This window comes from Syngnathus acus, chromosome 2, assembly GCF_901709675.1.
Source record: "Syngnathus acus chromosome 2, fSynAcu1.2, whole genome shotgun sequence".
NCBI classification, from domain to species: Eukaryota; Metazoa; Chordata; class Actinopteri; order Syngnathiformes; family Syngnathidae; genus Syngnathus; species Syngnathus acus.
In genome coordinates, this window is record NC_051088.1 from 25,703,800 (window position 1) to 25,723,881 (window position 20,082).

Here is a 20,082-nt window from a genome sequence, read left to right on the forward strand (position 1 = left end):
CATTCTTCTTTGCGGGACTTGAACTTGGCCCACTCTTGGCCCCCCCTTTGCCTTCATTTCACTCAGACAACTCTTCAGTATGAGCCCATTCGTTTCTGTCAAGCAGCAACAAAGTCGCCTTTTTTGGCCTTGGCTACGTACTCCTCTTTACGTACCATTCTTTTTCTTCATGACGTTACGACACAACTCACATGTTAGCGTAGCCCTCTTTGCTAGGTATGTAGCTCAAGCTTTTGCTGTGAGCCTTCTCTTGCTTTGACTGGCCTCCTTGCCTACTCCACAATGTACGTACGTCGATTTCAGTTATGACCGCTAGGTCGGCTTCGTCGACGAACGTATCTCTTTTTATCGTTTTTTCTCGTGGTTTTCGTCACTCGCCGTTGTTACGGTCTCAGGTGGAAAGCGCTGGTGATGGCCGCTATTTGAGCTGGGCCCGCTTTCAGTGGACAGAGCGCAACAGTACTTCACCCTCTGCAGCCTTGTTTTATACACTTGGCCATCTTTTTAATCGTTCCAATTGCCCAGGGTTCTCTCTCTGCGATGCGTCAAATTGACAAGAGATGGTTAGTGTCGACGCGCGTAGGGCGGCCCACTTGAAGTTTGGAAAGGGAGGGATACAATGGAACAGGTTTGACTTCCCAGACATTGATATTGGCTGGAACAAGGATCAAGCGATGGGACATTAGACATTTTTCTGTGGTGAGTGGAAGGTTACAACAAGTTACGGCCGAGCTGCCACGAGAGCGGCGGGAGGAAGCGAGAGTTAGTCTTTGGAATCGATATGTATCTCCGGCAGCTCGGTACGGGCGCTCTCAAGGCGTCACGCTTGTCGATGGATGTTGACACAAAAGAGACGTGTGATGGAATCTTTCTGTCCTGCATTTCTTTTGTCTTATCAACATGATAAAGTCATTGGGGATCTCGGCGGCCCACATGGGCAGGGCCCGCGTGACGTGTATTCTCGTACGGGTGCCCCCTCAAAAGCTGCTTGGAGAACACCTGCCGCTCTGCTCTTTCAAGCCAGCGAGTAGATGGCGTTCAGTGGAGAATGAAGCTCCAAACTGCCGCCAAAGTCCAAGTCTCTCACGTCTCTCCTTGGCGCCGTGTACTGGCCAATGAACGAGCCGTCCTCAGTGAAGGGCACTTCTCCGCCGCCATCCCCGTAGTCCACCAGGCTATCGTCGCTCTCGCACCTTTTCATCAACGGCTTCCTTCGAAGGTGGTCCTCTCTGAAGCCCCCTCTCCTCCTCCCTGCAGGAGAAAAAAGGTAGATATATATATACTTTATATATATATATATATATATATATATATATATATATATATATATATATATACATATAAAAGTCAAAAAGTCCCAATGATCGTCACACACACATCTGGGTGTGGTGAAATTTGTCCAATTTGTGCATTTAACCCATCCCCATGTGATTTTAATCCATCTCCTGGGGGAGAGGGGAGCAGTGAGCAGCAGCGGTGCCGCGCTCGGGAATCATTTGGTGATCTAACCCCCCAAATCCAACCCTTAATGCTGAGTGCCAAGCAGGGAGGCAATGGGTCCCATTTTTATAGTCTTTGGTATGACCCGGCCGTTGTATATGTATACATGTATAGTAGACATTAATATAATGTAAATGGAGGACTAGAGTTTGTACATCATGATTGATTCATTGCATGGTGCAGACACAAAGACGGCAAATAGTTAAGTGTGCCATTTCCCCTCAAGGGCAAAGCCTACATGCCGGCCTGTGAGTATTGTTCCCGGGTCTATGTTTGTACACTGATTTACAAAATGTTGCCGGCCCGTCATTTGTCAGTGGCCTGGGCACGTGTCCGTCATCACCACTTTGCATTTTCTGGTGGGCATTCCGCCAGACGGACGGATTGCTCCTTTTTGCTGCTGACGGATGATGAGAAATCATAAATTGAGGGATTGACCAGCGACGGAAATGGACTTTCATCCGTCAGCGTAATGGTCACTCACCGGGTCGACGTCTTTTCGTTTCACCGACGACTGACGGAACCACGGCGAGCCTGTGTGGTGTGTGTTTGTTATCACGGCAGGGTTACTTGAATAGAGCGCGTCCACTGTTTGTCCACAGTAGGCGGCGGCACGGAGCAAAGAGCGGATAGAACATTGTATTAGAATCACGAGCAAGACTGCGCCTAATTCAGGAGCTAAGATGGTAGCTTAGAACGCATTGAGATACATTTTAGAGAGGTTTGAGAGAGCTAAGTTTCAGAATACACTGATCTCTTTTGATGTTTTGTGTAGTCAGCGGTCCGAGCTTAGAAACCAATCGAGCAGGCCTGTCGCCAAGAAGAAAGTCAGCAAACTTCTCTAATTGACGAAAATGTCAACTAGTTATCTGCTCTTGGGCTGTCACTCCAATTTAATTTTCTTAATTGCATCCAGAGCATGCAGAAGTACGTTGACTTTTTTGTCGAGCGGATGGAGTCCAATAAAGAGCACAAACCAGCGTGGGTAGGGCAGAGCCGTGACACGGGCCAGCCTGGAGCAGAGAAAACAGCACATGTTGAGTCACGCACGCACACACGCTCACACACACACACACACGCACACAATCCAAGGCTCCGACTCCGCTGATGGGATATTGTCCTACCTTTCCAGAGAGCTGCTTGTTTCCAGAAGGGTTGAGGGGAAGAAGAAAACAAAAAAGAGATTGGAATCGAGAAACGAGGTACTGCTGGTGTGCTATGTAGCTGTCATTTCAATCAGAGCCAATTGTGACTCACTACTTTGGAGCGTGGAGCAATTTGACTAAACTGTTTACAAGAGAGCGAGTGGCTCCTGGAATGTGGCCGCCAGACAGGCAGACAGATAGGCGGGCGGACAGACGGACGGACGGACGGACGGGACGGGACGGGACAGGACTGTGTCACTGGCTGTTATGATGACTCGACGAGACCAAAAAACGATGGGACATTTTTTGGAGCCAGCCATTTGTCAGCGCGTCGCGGGAAGGGTGGCCGCTCATTCGTACCGGTAGTCAAAGGAGCCGTCTTGATCCACGTCGTCCACAGCTTCTAAGGCGGTGGCTTTCTTTTCCCGGACTGCAACACAAAGAAAGACAGTCGGGAGACGGCCGGCGGAGGGAGGGTCCGCGGGCGCGACAAGGCACCTGGGTATTTGCCCCCTCGGCTTCTCTTGACGAAGCACACCACGAGCAGCGTCAGCACCACGAGGGCCACGGCGCACATGACGCCGACGAACCAGCCCTTGGTGGAGACGTCCACCTGATCCTGGGCGTAGACTGCCCGCGGCCAAAGGACACGGTCACGCCCACGTCGGACATCACATCGGAGGCCCGGCGGGCCGAGACTTACTCTCGGTGGTGTAGTGCGGCGACTCCTCCATATGCCACGGGCCCAAACCCAGTCGGGTCCGAGCGGCCACAGAGAAGCGGTATCGGGTGTAGCGGTCGTCTCGGCGCAGCGAGAAACTGGTGACGTTTGGCGGGAACTCCTCCACTCTCTGCTCCTCTCCCCTGCTGGCGTTCACTGTGGAAGCGGAGCCAGTCCCGGTTGGGGAATGCAGAAGGTCCACCAAAGTCTGGCGCCTCACCTGTCTGGTACTTGAGGGAATAGCCGCTGATAATTCCGTTGGGTTCCGCCGGTGGCTCCCAGTCCACATAGATACTGTCAAGGTGTCGCTGGCGGATCCTGAAGGATGTGGGAGCCGATGGGACTGGAGACACAGCGGATACCTTGATTGACGCGCGAGAGTGTAACGCCGGTGCATGAAGTGGCTTGGAAAAGCTAACGCAGATCAGCACTTCCAACTTGTACCTTCCTGTAAATCGAGCTGTTGTTACATGCAGTTTCTCACACGTGAGATTAATAAAGTTCCTCTTATCTTATCTTATCACTTTCAATGGCACGCGCAAGGCAAGCTAGCATCCAAGTCCGTCTTTACGTTGGTTGTTATTGCAGACAATGCTTGCAACCGGCAGAACGGAACACAAAAGCGGATGGCCGTCCGTCCAAACCGCCCCTGTCTTCGGTTCACGGGACTAGCTAGGTAGCCGGAGCCGTGCCGTCGCCTCGCTGTGAACCTTCCCTTCTCCGCGACGCCCTTTGCGCATACATTTTGATTTGAGCGAAGGGCGTCGAGCCACCCGCGGTGACGTACCCCCCTCGTCGGGCGGCCAAGAGTGTGAGAGTGGGAAACCTGGAGGTGAGGGTGGGACCTTCTTCCCTGTCTCCTGGTAGCTGCTATTAGCACAGCGGCGAGCAATCGAGAGAAAGAAGCGGGCTGCTCTAGCCGTTCCCTACCTCCTTCCGGTGTGGAAAAGTGGACGTAGTTGCTGGGTGGCCCTTCGTAGCGACCGTTGGCCACGACCATGTACATCTTATAGTTGCTGTAGGGGAGCAGGTCGGTGAGGAGCCCCGAAGGCTCGGGACCGGTTTCTGCGAAGGCTCGGGACCTGGTGGCTCTGCTGACTCGCAGCCACCTCAGCTGGCTGCTGTCCCTCCAGTAGTAGACCTGCAAGGCCCACAGCATTCTTCAGGAAGGGCGGGCGTGGTCAAAGTCACACCATGCGCAGTTTCTGAAGCAAGCGCTTGTCATTTATGGGATGCAAATGAATAGTATTGCAGGAAAAAGACGTGAAAAGATGGCCGAGGCAGGTGTCCGTGGGATTTGTACTGTGTGCGAACGGTGGCGGCGATGGCGGCGGCGGCAGCGGCGGACAACGCACCTTGTACTCTTTCAGTTGGCCCATAATGGAGCTTTGCGGCACCGGGTCCCAGCGCACAGTCGCCCGGGTGGCCTGAATATCCGACAGTCTCGGGTTCTGCGGCGCGCTAACGGGACCTTGGACAGAAGCCGCAAAGCCTTCGCTATCAATGGTCGCCAGTGGCGGCGAGCCGCTGCGTTGCCGCGGCGTCGGGGACTTACGGTCTTCCCCGGAGTAACCGATGACAACGGGAGACTCCGGGCCCAGGCCAAAGTCATTGACGGCCTGGACCTTCAGCTCGTAGGGCGTGAACGTATCCGCGTCGTAGATATAATACTTGAGCCACTTGGTGGTGGCGTTCTTCCACTCCTCTCTGGAGTCTCGTCTCCGCCACCAGACCAAATACTTGAGGTGCGGCCCATTCCACTCCCGGTATGTCAGAGGCTGAAAGAAAAGAGCGCAGCCAGCCAGCCAGCGGCGGTGCAGAGCCGAGCCTTCAGGGCGCCCACGCCAAAGCCACGCACGCGCCTTCACCTCCCAGCTGATCTCCATGTTGTTTCCCCACGTTCCGACTCCTTTCACGTTCTTTGGGATGACGTCCGGAGCTGCGGATGGAAACGGCGAGCTCTTCAAACACGGACAAAACCAAACGAAACGACAGAAAGATCCCCAGCGAGAGGGAGTACGGAACCCACGTGCTCCGCTTGTCTGGAATCGCACCGACGGACGACTCGGGCGACTCGCACCAATTTGATTGACGGCGATGACGCGGAACTGGTAGTACGTGAAAGGTGTCAGGTGCAGAATGACCGAGTTGAGGCTTCCGGGGTACGTCGACAAGTTCTTCCACTTTCCAGGTAACCAGTCGTCGTCATCATATTGGACCAAGTATTCTGAAGAGAACGACAAGTCCGTCATGCCACTCATTCCTGGAGGAATGCCGGGCTCCAGCTCAGCTACCCGTGATGGGGCTGAAGTTGCTGTCCCCGGGGACCCAAGTAAGTCTCACGCTCCGTTCGTACGGATCCGACAGCTCCAGTTTCGTGGGTGCATTCGGGTAGTCTGCACACAAATGCACGCGGAGACCGCTCAGTGGCCCGACACTACGCCGCCATCGGTTATTGGAGCGACAACGTTCGAGTTGGCGACAAGCCCCTTTTCGTACCCAGCACCATCAGGCGCGCCGACGCAGACTTCTGCTCCAGTTCGTTCTCGATGTGGCACGTGTAGACGCCGGCGTCACCTCCGTTTACGTTGCCGAGGACTAGATTGGATTCATCCAGCCATATTCTATCATGTGCACAACCAAAAACAAATAGGGAAAGAGATCTTTGGGAACCTTGCCGTATCATTGCCTCTGTCTTGGAGTTGGATGTGCACACAGGCGCACACACACGCACGCACGCACGCACGCACGCACGCACGCACGCACACACACACACACACACACACACACACACACACACACAGACCTCCGGCCAAGTGTGACGGACTTTGCGTCCTTCATCCAAGCGGTGGTGATGGGGGCGGTTGCGTCCGCTTTGGCGGCACACTCCAAACGCACCTCGCTTCCACGGATCACTCTGGTATCCTGCGGCCTTTTCAAAATCAAGGTGGGTTCTGCGTACAAATGTGAGAAAGTAGCTCTTGGCTTGCGCATACGTCTTCTTACGAGCAGCCACAACACGGGGACGACTCGCGCAGTATTTTGCCATCTCAATTTTTACAAAGCGAGAGAGAGGTGTTGTTGTCGTCGTCGTGCAAACGTCAGCACAGGAGCTCATTATCATCTTGCAGCCCGCAGTTAGCACTCCAGTTAAGGACGACCGACGGCTTTACAAGGCCGAGAGTGGGCTGCGTTCCCACCGTCTGTCTCCCCTTTCGGTCGACCTCAAAGTCGAGAGTTCAGCCGATGCAGTCGTTTTGTCCACCGCGTCCCGAGACAGTCGGATGTCAGATATTATCGCACAGAGGCTGCGGCGCTTACCTTTGACCTCAATTCGGACTTGAGTCTCGTCTCGCCCTGCGACGTTGCTGACCGCACACGCGTACGTTCCTTGATCCTCTATCTGCGTGCGCCTGATCTCCAGGGTGCCATTGCTGTGCGTCTTAAAGCGATTTCCTTCCAGAGTCCCCTGGCCGTATTTGGACCTGTGCGAGGGGACCCGTGCTCATCAGAGCCAGCGGACGGACGGACGGACGGACGGGCGCTCCCGCAGTGCGCCTGCGTCCGCTCACCATCGCAGGTCGGGCAGCGGAGAGCCAAAGTAGCGGCAGTCCAAAAAGGCACCACGTCCTTCCACCACCTTGATGACTTCATTCCTGGCCCCGAGGATGCGGGGCGTTGCATCTGGGAAAGGCCACCAACACATCAACACCGCAATGCTGGCTTTAGCAAGGGTGCTAGAAGTCAAGCAGGTGACAAGGGGAGTGAAATCTACAAAGACTGTTTTCACTTGAGCAAAAGCTATTGAGATGGCCGCCAAAGTAGCTCCGGAGCCCTCATCGGGCCGCTGTCGGAGTCTCCTTCCGACAACCGTCAACAAAGGACGGCCGAGGAACCGAAATGGCCGAGGAGGCCGAGTGCCCTCCCTCCGCTGGCCGTTTCGTTGGCAAAGCCCGGGCCGGCTACTCACGCAGGACGTTGACAAAGGCGTTGGCCAATACGTAGCCGTACGGGTTTGAGGCGTTGCACTGGTACACGGCCGTGTCCGCCGCCGTCACGCTGCTGAGGCTCAGAGTATCTCCCGACACCCGTCTGTTGGCTTGAGCCGCGGCGGCGCCTTGTCAAAAGCAAGCGACGGGAAGAACGGAAAGGGAGGATGAATTTTGGGAGCTTTGTGCACGCAGCGCGCGCCTCGCTCTCGGAAACGCACCCTCGATGGGCTCGCCGTTGATGAACCAGCTGACCGTGGGATGAGGAGCGCCGTCGGCGCGGCACACCAAGCGCCCGCTTTCCTCGGGAGCCAAGACTAAATGCCGGGGCTTTTCCAACCAGAACGGCGCCGCTGCCCGGCCCGCCCGGGATGGTAAGAATAGATCGAGTATAATAAGAAAGGGATCCCCCCCCCCCGCTCGCAGAACACGCTTCTCACCTTTGACCGTGACGGCAAAGGTGTGCTGGATAGAGCCCATCTTATTGGTGGCGGTGCAGACGTACTCGCCTGCGTCCTCAAAGCCCGCCTTTGGCATTTGAAGCATCTTGTTGAAGTGTCGGAGTTTCAGGCGAGGGCTCTCCGCCAAGTCCTCACTGTTCTTGTTCCAGCTAATATGAGGTGTGGGCCTGCTTAATGATGGAGAACAAATGAAAAATCCGGCACCCAGCTTACCATGTCCGTCCTCACAATGACTATTGTGCACGTATGGAGTCGGTCCTGTTTGGTGAGATGAGAGAGGGCGACAAAAGCCCTCGACGTGGGACGAGCCAAAGCAACACTCGTCAGACAGGGTTCATTCCGCCTTTAGTGAAGACCTGACACCTGACCTGAGATCTGACCCTATTGCCTGACCGCATGAATCAAGGAGAAGCTCCGCTTTTGCTCTCGGCTTGTCGTTCCTCTTGCCTGAAAAATCCTCTCCAAGCATATCCGGCTCCGGTATTTCCATCGTCCTACTCGGGTAATTAACGGCTACGTATCTGGGCCGAGTTCACGCTTGCGGATGTGGCAAGATTGTGAGCATTTGGAAACACACGCACGCCGACACACTCACACTCCTGCTGCAATACACTCCAGCAGTCGCTCCTCTCCCAGCAGGACCAGAACAGAACTGGATGAACCTGTAGGAGACAACCAGGTCGGGGCGGCCTCCTCCACGGCTCGGGCTGCGAGGACAACAAAAAGGGCGGAGAACCAACAAGCCGCGCTATCAGCGGCGATAGAACGGAAGCGACAAACTCGTCGCCCGGAAACTCTTACTTACTGCTGACGACCTTGACCACCACCGGCATCTTTTGCTGGATGGCGTTCTTGTACGGGAAGCGGGCGCTGCAGCAGAAGTCGGAGGCCGAGTCGTTGAGCAGCACGTTGGAGAAGTAGAGATCCCCGTTGAGCCCCGCGGACACCCGATGGTCCTGCCGCACGGCGCGCATGCTGGGGAACGCTGTTTGAATTGGCCAGTTAAAGGGTCTGGCGTAGGAGCCTGACGGGAAAGACGGCGCGCAGCTCACTTGACCTGTCGCCAAGTGGCCTTGGCGCCTTGGCGCCTTGGCATCTTGGTGCCTTGGCGCCTTGGCATCTTGGCGCCTTGGCTCTGGAGTGCGCTAATGTTCTGGTGCAAAGGCGGAGCTGGGCAAATCCGCATTAGTCCAAGCCGGCCGGCAGCGGAAAGGACTTTGAGCAGCCACACTTACAGCTGGACATCCAGTAGGTGTCAGGTTTAGGCGGCCCCGCCGGAGGGTCACAGGCCAGCACCAAAGGCGAGCCGGCGCTGATCACCACCGGTTCCACGATCTCCCTCGGCCACACGGGAGCCCCTGCACACAGCACAAACACGCGTCATCTCGGCTCTCTGTATCCGTTGTCTGTATCCCCCCCCCCCCACCACCACCACCACCACCACCACCACCCACCACCACCCACGGTCCGCCTCATTGTCGGCCTCAAACAGAAGAAGACCTCGGACGGATCGGACCTACTGTAGAGTCGCACTCTGATCTTGTCGGAGTACGCCGAGCCGTACTGGTTGGAGGCGATGCACTGGTATTCTGCCTCATACTGTTGCGGATCGTTCCGGGCCGAGATGTCCAGCGTCCCCGAGCGTCTGCGCATAGTCGCCTGCGGGTCGCGCGCCACGTTGAAATACTTGCCGTCACGCCGCCAAGAGAAGCTTTGCAAGGCGGTGGAGGAAGGGAGAAGAGAGCGCGGTCAGAGGCGGCCGGGACGTGGCAAAGGTGCGACGGACCGAGCTTACATGGGATGCGGGTTGCCCTCGGCCTCGCACTCAATCACCATGTTGTCCTTGGGGTCCACGATATGCTCCTTGGTCGACTGCTTGGTGATGGTCGGCGGTTGGCGGACTGCCAAAGAATGAACGTGAGTCGGCGTAAAAGAACAGCAGAGGAAGCTGAGGCACTCACTTTCCAGAGGGACGTCCACAGGTCGAGCGCTTTGGGCCAAAAGCATCAAGAGCGCCGCCGCCGCTTGGACCCGGGTGGCCATCTTTAGCGGGCACGGGCACAGGCAGGGGCCTCGCCACTCGTCACCGACTCTTCTGTCAACATACGCAACGGCGATGAGCGAGCGCTCGCATTTGCCACTTGCAACTCTGGCCGTCAGCGCCGCACGAGGACAATGAAGTCATTCTATTCTTTGCTATGGAGCAATCAACAGCTATTGTATGGATGGATATGGCTCACTCTGGGGCCTGTTGACGTTAGTCTAGAGGAGTTTTCCAAAAGCTTTGAAAAACCTTTAAGCGGATGAGTAAACTGAGGAGCGATGGATCCGTTGTGCGGCGAGCGGGCGGTGCAAAAGTTTTGGGCGGGATGAAGCGAGAGGCCTTTTCATACGAGACTGAGAAAGCGAGCCATCGGCCGAGGCCCCTCTTAAGACAACGCAAGTGTCCCGTCATCTGCTACTTGGATCAACTTTCTTGATTTGCGGCCATAACCAATTCTGTATGTGTAAAAGCAAAATAAAACAAAGGGCCAACATTCTTCTGGCCATATAATGCATGCTGAAAGCTAATTGCGATCTGCGGCCTACCTTCGTCTGGCGGCTCCCCTCGCTATCCGACCGACGGACAAGTCCACATTCCACGGGGGACTGGTCTGATGCAGAGTGTAATCCTGCAAAGAGTCACTGTCTCTTACAGAGCGTAAAAGGAAGCTCCCCTCAACGCATGCCAAAGAACGCGTGTGACGTGGCCAAACGGGGGAGGCTGCATGGCTAGCGACGTGCGTGCGTGCGTGCGTGCGTGCGTGCGTGCGCGACCTCCAAACGTGGGCTCCATTGTTCTCGACCTCTGTGAAAGCAACGCTTTGTTTGGCCCACATACACTTTGCGTGTGTCCCGTGACACTCCAAAACACAGACTCTGTCTCCCTCATTCAGCTCAGATGGATGAAATAGAAATCAAATCATCAATCGTCAGATTCAAGAATCGTCCCTTTCCGAAAACAAAAGGAATCATCAGAATCAAGAATCACGTCAAAAAGGCGCGTCCATCCGTGCCATCGGGCCCGGCGACGGAAAAGTCAATGACGTCAAGCTGGTTCCTCACTGATCGATCGGCCGAGTCCAAATGCTGTCCAAATGCCGCTTGTCTCGTCTCGTCAACTCAAAGTTCACGCCTTCAAACTGCGAGAAGAATTGAAGCCGCTTGTCAAGTGTAGCCAGCGGTGCTAGCATCAAAGTCAAAGTCTGCTTTATTGTCAATTTCTTCACATGCCAAGACACACAAAGAAATCGCCACCGATTGCGACGGACGACCGGAAAGGTCCTCGCCCGCCGACAGCGACTGGGAAGAAGCCGACGACGCGCCATTCAAACCAACGCTAGTGGGCAGCCTTCCTTATTCCGTGTCTTCCAATGAGGTGAAACGGCACTCCATATGGAGACGTACCGTGAGCACATTGTTAAACGGAATTGAGAAAATAAAACATTGTGGTCGTCGCGCCACACGGGGCTCGCTCTTGAATAAGGGGACGACGTTGTGTGGGTGAGGCGCAATCCAGTTTGCGCTTCTGGATCCGGCGACATCGTCGCTTATTGACCTCGGAGGCGTCTCAAGCAGGCACGAGGGCGGTCCCCGGCGTGCCGACGCTAAGGTGATGTCGTAGGATGTATGAATTGTTTCTACATTGACTGTCCTACCTTTGCCCCGCGGTCCTTCCTGTTAGATGCCGTGGGAAGCGGAGCCCTCCTTTCTTCTCTTCGACAGCGTCACGAGCATCTAAGCCATCCAGGCCGAGGAGGCTCAGAGCGGCCATTGGACTACATCTCCTTTGAAAGACGACCGCATTTTTCCTTTTTTTCCCACGATACGGTCTTGCTTTTCAGTGGAGCAAAGTCCGACCTTGAATCTTTACGGTGACTGGCACCGTGCAGCATTTACTCAATCGACCATTGTTTCGGAATAAAGACAGCCTATTGTGGACATGATGTCTCAGCTTTGGAGACGCGTGGGCGGGCGGGATTAACCCCAGGAGTTCACCGGTTGGACTCAATCTCACTCAATGAAAAAGCATTAGCCCGCGCATAGCCAGCCAGCCGAGCGAGCGACCGAGGTCGATGAAATGTGGCAATACACAATGGTATGAAAAAAAGAAAGTTATTCTGAAGATTATTCGTGCATGTCCACTCGTTTTGAAACAAAGCACTTTTCTCGCATCTGTCTCCAAGGTTAAGGAAACTCCAGCGGTCAGTGGAAAAGGCCAAAGCCAATTTAAGAGGAGGAGGAGTTGTGCCGCTGCAATGTCAAAGTCAAGTCAAAGTCAGCTTTATTGTCAATCCCTTCATATGTCAAGACACACAAAGAAACCGAAATTCCGTTTCCTCCATCCCACGGTGACGAGACATACAAGTAGGCGACACAAAACAAAAACAATGTGAGGCTAAAGCGAAGACCAGCAAGCTATGGCTGACAGTGCTAATGTAGCCCTAGTTAAAAAAATACTTAGTGATAGGTTAGAAAAAAACTCCCCCTTTTTTGAAAAAGAGGGAGAGGGTTAGGCAATTAATTCTTTCCGTGAAGGGTTAGGGCTTGGTTGAAAATCCATAAGCAGCTAGCTCTCTGGGTTCTCCCGCCTGATATTGTTGCTCTATCTAGTGGCGTAGATGGTAAATGACAGTTTGAGCAACTTGCTCCAAAGAATGAAGGGGAATGATTTGGCCAGCCCGTTCTCTCCAGCACTGCGCTGCTGCTTTCAACGCACACAACGGAGAAGGTGCGTTCGGCCCGAATGTGGGTGAAAGTCCCTTTTTTGCAGCATGCCCTCGAGTGTCCCGAGTTCAATTTGTCTAAGAGCACAAAGCAGCTTCAATCGTTTGCTGCATATTTGTTTACCTGGTTCCTCAAGCGTCCACTTCAGCCATGAAGTTTTGCTTTTGAAAGGGCAAGCCGCTCACAAGCACACTCACATTCCTGGGTGCCTGGATAGGCGTGAACTGAGCCCCGGCTGGGGGTGTGCTGCTGGGCTGTCCCAGCACATCGGGGGGCTGTCCCGGCCCGTCGGGGGGGCTGCTGGGCTGTCCCCTAACCCTCTGTCCCGGCCCGGCCCGACGTGGAGTCAAAGCAAACAGGCTGAAGGTCACGCGCACGCGAGCCATTGAGGAAGCACGCTGGGCGGATGAGTGAACACGTGCTTGTGCACCCCATGTGTTGGACACAAGTCAACGTTTGTGAAATGTTTCTGAGTGGGATATCTTGCCACAAGCCAACGCCACTGTGGCCGCCATTGGGACATCCAGCACACACGCACGCACGCATTGAGCAATGAACTGCACCTTCTCAAAAACACAGATTAGACGAGTACATGGCCGCTGATTTTTATCTGTGAAAAAATCATTTTCTTGTCTTTCTCTTGACGTTGGAAATAGAGACCTCTGTCCATTTGTAATGAGCACAATGTTTACGCAGACTCCAGTAGCGGGTGCGGTATTAGTGACGTGGCCACGTGGCATGAGTGACATTTGAAACTAAGGCCAAATATATCTGCTGTGCGTTGGTTCAAGTTGAAGGAGCCCATCTTGGATTTTCAAGGTCTTATTATTATTTTCATCATTCGTATTGATCCATTACACGCCCGCCCCGTGTAAAAACGACGACTGAAAGGAGCGCTTCTGACTAAAGACAGACCGACGTGTTCTCCTTTTCTGCTTCTTGCCATTTGCACCTTGGAATGACAGGAGAAGACAAAGCGTGGCAGGCAGGAGCGCAATCCCGAGATTGCTTTCTCGGACTTTGGAACGGATGAACCCGGTGGCACCCGGGAGGTTCAAAAGCAGCTTCCGCCCTTCCTTTTCTTCCGACCTGTGCGCGGCTATAGACGCAGCGGCTCAACAAGGAAGAGCCAAGCCCACAGCGGTCCAAAATAAAGAGGAGAACAATCGCAAAGGCTCCCGTCCGCCCGCCCACCCACTGACGTAGATGTGGCTCAAGTTTGCAGGCAGGGGTGCATTTCAACAGCTGAAAATACCTTCAGCCATTGGCTTGCCTCCCGCTTGCTTACTTGCCCTACTTTGAGCAGGGGCCGGCCGCTCACATACAGCCGCTCGCTCCACACCAAAGCGTTGCGCTTTTGGTGAGCGCGTTTTGGCAAAATTTGCTCTTCCTTGCAGCATTCGCATGGCGGCGGCGGCCAAAGCAGCAGCAGCAGCAGCAGCAGCAGCAGCAGCACCAGCACCAGTACCAGCACCAGCACCAGCACCAGCACCAGCAGCAGCGGATCCGCCGGACGGAGGCTGGGGTTGGGCCGTGGTGGCGGCCTCCTTCATCTCCGTGGGATTTGCCTACGCCTTCCCCAAATCGCTCACCGTCTACTACAAGGAAATCCAGGAGTATTTCTCCGTCTCCTACAGCCAGATCGCCTGGATGTCCTCACTCATGCTGGCGTCCATGTACGCAGCGGGTCAGTCGAGTCGGGCCCCTCTCTCGATGCCAGCGGGCAAATGGCAGCGGCCTGCGACCCTGACACTGAGCCTCTCCCTGCCTCCCTAATACCTCCCTCCCTCCCTCGCACGCAGGGCCCCTGAGCAGCATTCTTGTCAACCGCTACGGCAGCAGACCCGTGGTCATGGTTGGCGGCCTCACCGTTTCCGCCGCCATGGTGCTCGCCTCCTTTGGAACCTCCATGCTCCACCTGTACCTGTGTGTGGGAGTCCTCGGAGGTAAGCGACACTCTCAAATGTCACTCGCCGCCGTCCCGCATCCTTTTGATCGCAACCTCGGGCTAAGGGCAAACTTGTCAGATATCGTCCCAGTGCTTTATCTTGAATGCTCGCTATGCTAACGGTAATTAGCAGGGGCCAGCCTTCACAGTTGAACTATTTCATGTATGCCAGAAAGATGGATACACGGCTGTGGAGCCTTCTCTGCGAGATTGCGCAAGAAGGTCTAACTCCCACCACCAAGGTCCCTATTCTTCTACGACTCTAGGCCGCCCTCTGCCTAGCCTGTGTGATAGATAATGTGTGACCTTGTAGTCTTGACTGAGAGCAACTTCTACGTATGTGCAAAGAGTGTCATAGAGAAGGGAAAGCGAGAGAAGGGTTACAGCGATATAACGGCATAGCTACGTAGCTAATGACATGCGCCTGCCAGCCAAAGAGGCCTATTCTACCAAAGTCTTCTGGACTCCATTCTGTTGTGATGAATTTGCCGTGACCTTTGGCATCGATTCATCTCTATGACACGCAAGGTCCCGCGCTAGCACCAAAAGGTCAAGAAACGGTTTGCGCCCAGCCCCACCCGCTCGGCTGGCTGCGCGTGCGTTTGACGGCCCGCCCGCTGTCATTCCGCCAGGTTTGGGCCTGGCCTTCAACCTGCAGCCGGCCCTGACCGTCATCGGCACCTACTTCCACGCCAAGAGGCCGCTGGCCAACGGGCTGGCCATGACGGGAAGCCCGGTATTTCTCTTCGCTCTGGCGCCCCTCAATCAGTTTCTCTTTGACTCTTTTGGCTGGAGGGGAAGCTTCCTGGTGCTGGGAGCCTTGGTGCTGAACTGCTGCGTGGCCGGCGCTCTGATGAGACCCGTGGACGCCGGCCAAGCCCGAGCGGAGGCGCAGAGCGAGCAGCGGCAACGGCCGGGCCGGAGCCGCCGGGCCGCCGCCGCCCAAGCTGCGGGACGCCGGCCTGGCGCTTTCCTCGACGCGTCGCTCTTCCGCCACCGGGGCTTCCTCATTTACCTCCTCGGCAACGTGCTCATGTTCTTCGGCTTCTTTGCGCCGGTGGTTTTCCTCGCCCCGTATGCCAAGCATCTGGGCGTGGATGAGTATTCGGCAGCCTTCTTGCTCTCCATCTTTGCTCTGGTGGACATGTTTGTGCGCCCGGCGACGGGCTTGATCGCTAATAGCAAACGGATCCGGCCCAGGATCCAGTATTTGTTCAGCTTTGCCGTTTGCTACAACGGGGCGTGCCACCTTTTGTGCCCTCTGGCACGCGGCTACGCCGGCCTGGCGCTTTACGCCGTCTTTTTCGGCACGGCCTTCGGGATGGTCTGCGCTCTGCTCTTCGAAGTGCTGATGGACCTGGTCGGAGCTCAACGCTTCTCCAGCGCGGTCGGACTGGTCACCCTTATCGAGTGCGGCCCGGTGCTTCTGGGCCCTCCGCTTTCAGGTGGGAGCTGAAGCGCCCCACCGGCCGGGACGTCGGCTGCGGTCACGTTTGTCACCTCTTTCTGCTTTGTCTCTCAGGAGCGCTGGTCGATGTTTGGGGCGACTACAAGTACATGTACTACGCGTGCGGCGCGTTCATGCTGCTGCCCGGCGTGTTTTTCTTCATCATGCATTACTACAACTACAAGCGAGCGGACGAGGAGCAGAGGCAGGGGCTCTCTGCAGAGATGAGGACGCGCCAGGAGGCGCTGCAACTGAAACCGGAAGGAATTTGACGCAGTGCGGAGAAGGGACTTTTTCTTTTTTTTTTTAATTATTCCACACAAAAAAACATTTCTATCTCAAATGACCGACCCCATTTATGCCGAATATCTGTATCGGTATGTGCTCTGTATATTGGGACTTTTATCTTGAAGGACGGTGTACAGGAAGTGCTGTTTTTGCTGTTTCTATTGAACGGATGCGCCCAATAAAAAACAAGTGTTACCAATGTGTTGATTGGCAGGCACTGCGTGGCAAACCAAAGTAAGTTGTGATGGTCGTCATTTGGTTCTGTCTACACACGATTACTTCTTCTATTGAGATAACGCTGCTAACTCTAACTATGATTTGTTCAGTGTGCTGTGCGTGGCCTTTCTTTCTGTCCCTTTTTCAAAACAAACGCACCGCTCAGAGCCGGACCAAGGCATACGTCGCCACCACCAGGGGGCTCCGAGAGCACCGAGACGTAGTGACAGAAAAGAAAATTTTAGGAAATGGATTATTCATTAATAACTGACTGACTGACATTGTATTGCTTGCTCTGTCTCGCAAGCAAATCTTTAGTATGGTGCGCATTTCGTGTGGACCCAAATCCGTAAACGCCGCCACGGCGACGCAAGATGGAGACGTCATGTGTAGACCCGATGAACCAATCAGAGGACGTGACGTTTTGCTTTATCGCGTGGCCGGGGTGGTAAACCAATCAGAGAGCTGGACGTGATACGCTTCATTTTTTAACACTCATATTAGGCATACTGGTCAAAATTATAATAAAAAAGTTGGGCAAACTCAAAGTTTCAACTCAAGGAAACACCCTTTATCAGTTTCTAGCAAAATATTTGAATGTCAATTACAAACTCCACACACCCAAAAGTTGTGGGGTTTTTTGTTTGTTTTTTTACATTATGCCCTTGTGGGGCCTTGCCTCGTTGCTCAAACGATTTTTTATTTATTTATTTTTTGCTGATATGACAGGGCAATCACAAAGTGAGCCGGCCGATACAGGTTACAATGTTCTGCACCTTTTTGAATTGCATATGGCTATAGCGGGCACTCAGTCAACAAACTGCATAGATGTCATACTTAAACTAGGTCAAAGACAGTGGTAAGTAAGCTGGGGCTGGCCGGCCCACTTGAAGACGGGAAAACAAACACAAATAGTGAAGTGTAAAATGTAGTGGCAGCCCAGAATCAGCGTGACGGGCGAGCGAGCAGCTGGAGCAACTGCAGCCGCTTTAGGCCGACTCCAAAATCAAGTGGGTTGTTACATTGTTGTGGCCGATTTGACTCACCCACCCACTGTCCGCACCGCTGAATTTGACTGACTCCATTTGACTGGCTGGCGTTTCATCCACCCAGTGTGTTCTTTGTGGCCTCGGGGTCCAGAGTTACTCCGGTCGGATAGCTTTGCTGCGATTGGACGAGGCGGCTACCGTGCCACCTGAAAACAAAACGCAGGCAATACTGGAGCGGGATGGCTTTGCTGCGATTGGACCAAGCAGCTAGCGTGCCACCTATAAAAACAAAACTCCGGCAATCCTCGCAGCCAGACACCGACGTGACAAAAGCCGACGGCTGGACTGCCATTGCGTTTGGCGGTGGGGACGACGAGGCCTTCTCCTCACCTTGGTGGTTTTCACCTTGTTCCCAGAGATGCAAGACCAGCCGCTCAGGTCAGAAAGTACTCGGCACTCTTCCCCTTGGGCGCACGGCTTCATCCGACACCACCGTTTCTGACGCACGATGAAGGCTGCGAGGGGGGATCAAGACAGCAGAAAGACACGTCTTTTTTTGGGATCAGGACATAGCAGAAAGACATGTCTTTTCTTAGGATCCGTCCGTCCAGCCATCCGTCTGCTACGTTTGTACGTGTTCTCCGGTCTTTGGCCTTTGGCTTCTGTGGCAGCGGAGTGGCCACGGAAACAATATAGCGGGCAAAAACGTGTGACTGGACAATACTTTTGGCGAAGTTGTAGTCGAGGTGCTGGAAGTGGAAGGAAGAAGCTGCTCATAGCGCCCATTGTGAAATCAGAAAAGATTTGATCATCATAATGATAAAAAAAAAAAAAAATTGAATGGTACGCAAGATGAGCAGAATGACCTTCAACACAAGAGGGCTGTGCTCTTGTTGTTCCGGCAACATGTCCTTGGAAACAGGAACACTTGACCGTCTGGGAGCGTTCTTCAATCTTGTTCTTGTTGCAGCAACGATGAGCCGCCACCACTTGGCAAGTCCCGGTCGTCTCCTTCCATGAGCCTTGCGACAGGAAAGCGCAACATCATTTTCTGGTTGTTCGTTCGTGTGGCATTTTTGTGCGGTCTTTCTCGATAAAGGTTCTGACGTGCTCGTGCAAATAAAGGCCTTTACAGCGCTATCGTGTGGATGAGGGGCATCGGAAGATGCATGCTTGCGAGCGTATCCGTCTTACTGACTGTAACGGCTGCTGACTATTTTCTTTTATTCTCAAATACTGTGTTTTAGATTGAAATGTTCAACCGGAAGTTGAGTGCCGCAACATCATTGTTAACGTGATGCGGGAATGTACACGCACTTCTAAGTAGCAGTGCCGCACGCGCGGGGCATCGTTGCAACTTGCAAGTAACTTTGGTTTGTCCAATGACTTTTTACGTTCATGGAAACGTTCAAATTCCCGTTTTGACTGGAGAATTTGTTGAAGACTGCTATTGTTTAGACTAGGCCAAAGTGGTCAGTATTTATTTTCATTGTGTGTCGTCATTATAGTTAAGCAATGCTTAACGCGAAACGTTTTATATTGTATGTCTAAAATATGAGTTGCCTGCCTGTCGTCAAGCGCCGTCGTCGGTTGGCAGGCAGTGCGAGGAAGCCGAGGGAATTGCGCGCATGCAGGCAGGCAGGCAGGCAGGCCCCTGTGCAGCCAGCCAGGTGACGGCTGGCCGGCCGGTGGGCCGGGCGGCCCACCGGCCGTAATGAGCCCCAGGGGCCGGCTTTTGCTCGGCTCTGTCACGTACCCGCCTCGCCTCGAGAGCTTTGGTTGCCAGCAGCAGGAGCAGCAGGCGCAACAGCGGCAGACCCTCGCCGGCCGCACAAGCTCGCCACACAAAAGAGGAGAAGACCCCAACGGAGTGGCCTTGCCAAAACAAATGTCGAGCTCATCTCGCCTGCACACACAAAAGGGACATAACAAGTGCTGTGCGCATGCACAAGAAGGCGTCTCGAAGCGTCCGATTTGAGCGCCCAATATCGTTGCGTGTCCGTTGCGCAATGGCAATGATTGTCAATCCCGGAGTGAACAATAAGTCCGCTCAGTGCGACGCACATCGCTGGCATGCGCCTGCCTCTCTCCGGCCCGCGCACGTGCATTTGTCTCGCGCGCGCACACACACACTTTGGCTTTGGAAGCAGGAGACGACAAACGATGCATTGTAACGTCCACAAAAGGTGAAGGCGACATTCAATGACACGTCTTCTTCCCGTTTGTGACCAAAAGTGGCCTTTGACTCACTTTCCCCCCAGCTCCTCGGGAACAAAACGTCTGGCGCGCTACTTCTCCGGCTTGCTTCAGTGAAAGCGATCCCGTCGCATGGCCCCTTCCTTTCCGGCCAAAAGGTAGACGTGCGCGCGCCCGCGCGTGCGGCGCCTGGCTCTGGCTGCATCTAGACAAAAGAAGGAGGGAAAATAATCCGAAAAGTCAAGCGGCAAGGCGCCCTTTCACACACGAGCTGGTCTCCTCGGGGATGAAGCCCGCCAGCTTCTGCGAGCGGCAAAATGAGAACTTAATCAAGACAGGAGCCATCTGTCCACCCGCACAATGTGCGCCCGCTTTCATTAGCGAGCGCCTAAGAAGCTTAAGGCGTGTTGACGTG

General features: G+C 54.3%; 3 protein-coding genes across 6 annotated transcripts; 1 reads left to right on the forward strand and 2 right to left on the reverse strand.

Annotated features, from left to right (window-relative positions):
- Nucleotides 1-466: 466 nt before the first annotated feature.
- LOC119119688 (neurofascin-like) lies at nt 467-11,759 on the reverse strand. The gene is given in 30 exon segments (XM_037246197.1): nt 467-1,204; nt 1,206-1,251; nt 2,478-2,513; nt 2,625-2,636; nt 3,006-3,075; nt 3,144-3,275; nt 3,349-3,522; nt 3,587-3,709; nt 4,297-4,507; nt 4,722-4,837; nt 4,922-5,144; nt 5,235-5,305; nt 5,396-5,593; nt 5,661-5,762; nt 5,866-5,990; nt 6,173-6,320; nt 6,688-6,851; nt 6,939-7,050; nt 7,337-7,483; nt 7,577-7,708; nt 7,796-7,983; nt 8,412-8,523; nt 8,622-8,840; nt 9,052-9,174; nt 9,337-9,527; nt 9,612-9,717; nt 9,778-9,911; nt 10,057-10,315; nt 10,406-10,488; nt 11,515-11,759. Coding segments are annotated over 27 exon segments (3,552 nt in total). The 5' UTR covers nt 9,860-9,911; nt 10,057-10,315; nt 10,406-10,488; nt 11,515-11,759; the 3' UTR covers nt 467-1,015.
- Nucleotides 11,760-13,803: 2,044 nt separating this feature from the next.
- LOC119119719 (monocarboxylate transporter 2-like) lies at nt 13,804-16,500 on the forward strand. Of its 4 annotated transcripts, none has more exons than XM_037246278.1 (5): nt 13,807-14,018; nt 14,058-14,270; nt 14,386-14,529; nt 15,164-15,976; nt 16,054-16,500. In XM_037246278.1, the coding sequence occupies exons 1-5, from the start codon at nt 13,988-13,990 to the stop codon at nt 16,248-16,250; spliced, it is 1,398 nt and encodes a 465-aa protein (XP_037102173.1). In that variant the 5' UTR covers nt 13,807-13,987; the 3' UTR covers nt 16,251-16,500. The 4 variants fall into 4 exon arrangements, with proteins under 4 accessions (XP_037102174.1, XP_037102171.1, XP_037102173.1 ...); XM_037246277.1 differs by having other exon boundaries at nt 13,807-14,016; nt 14,050-14,270; XM_037246279.1 differs by having other exon boundaries at nt 13,804-14,259; nt 15,327-15,976.
- A 538-nt stretch (nt 16,501-17,038) lies between these two features.
- Nucleotides 17,039-20,056, reverse strand: LOC119119758 (chemokine-like protein TAFA-4). The gene is made up of 5 exons (XM_037246357.1): nt 19,722-20,056; nt 19,228-19,377; nt 18,338-18,493; nt 17,862-17,986; nt 17,039-17,677 (listed from the first exon to the last, which is right to left on the reverse strand). The coding sequence occupies exons 1-5, from the start codon at nt 19,870-19,872 to the stop codon at nt 17,666-17,668; spliced, it is 594 nt and encodes a 197-aa protein (XP_037102252.1). The 5' UTR covers nt 19,873-20,056; the 3' UTR covers nt 17,039-17,665.
- Between the last annotated feature and the right edge of the window lie 26 nt (nt 20,057-20,082).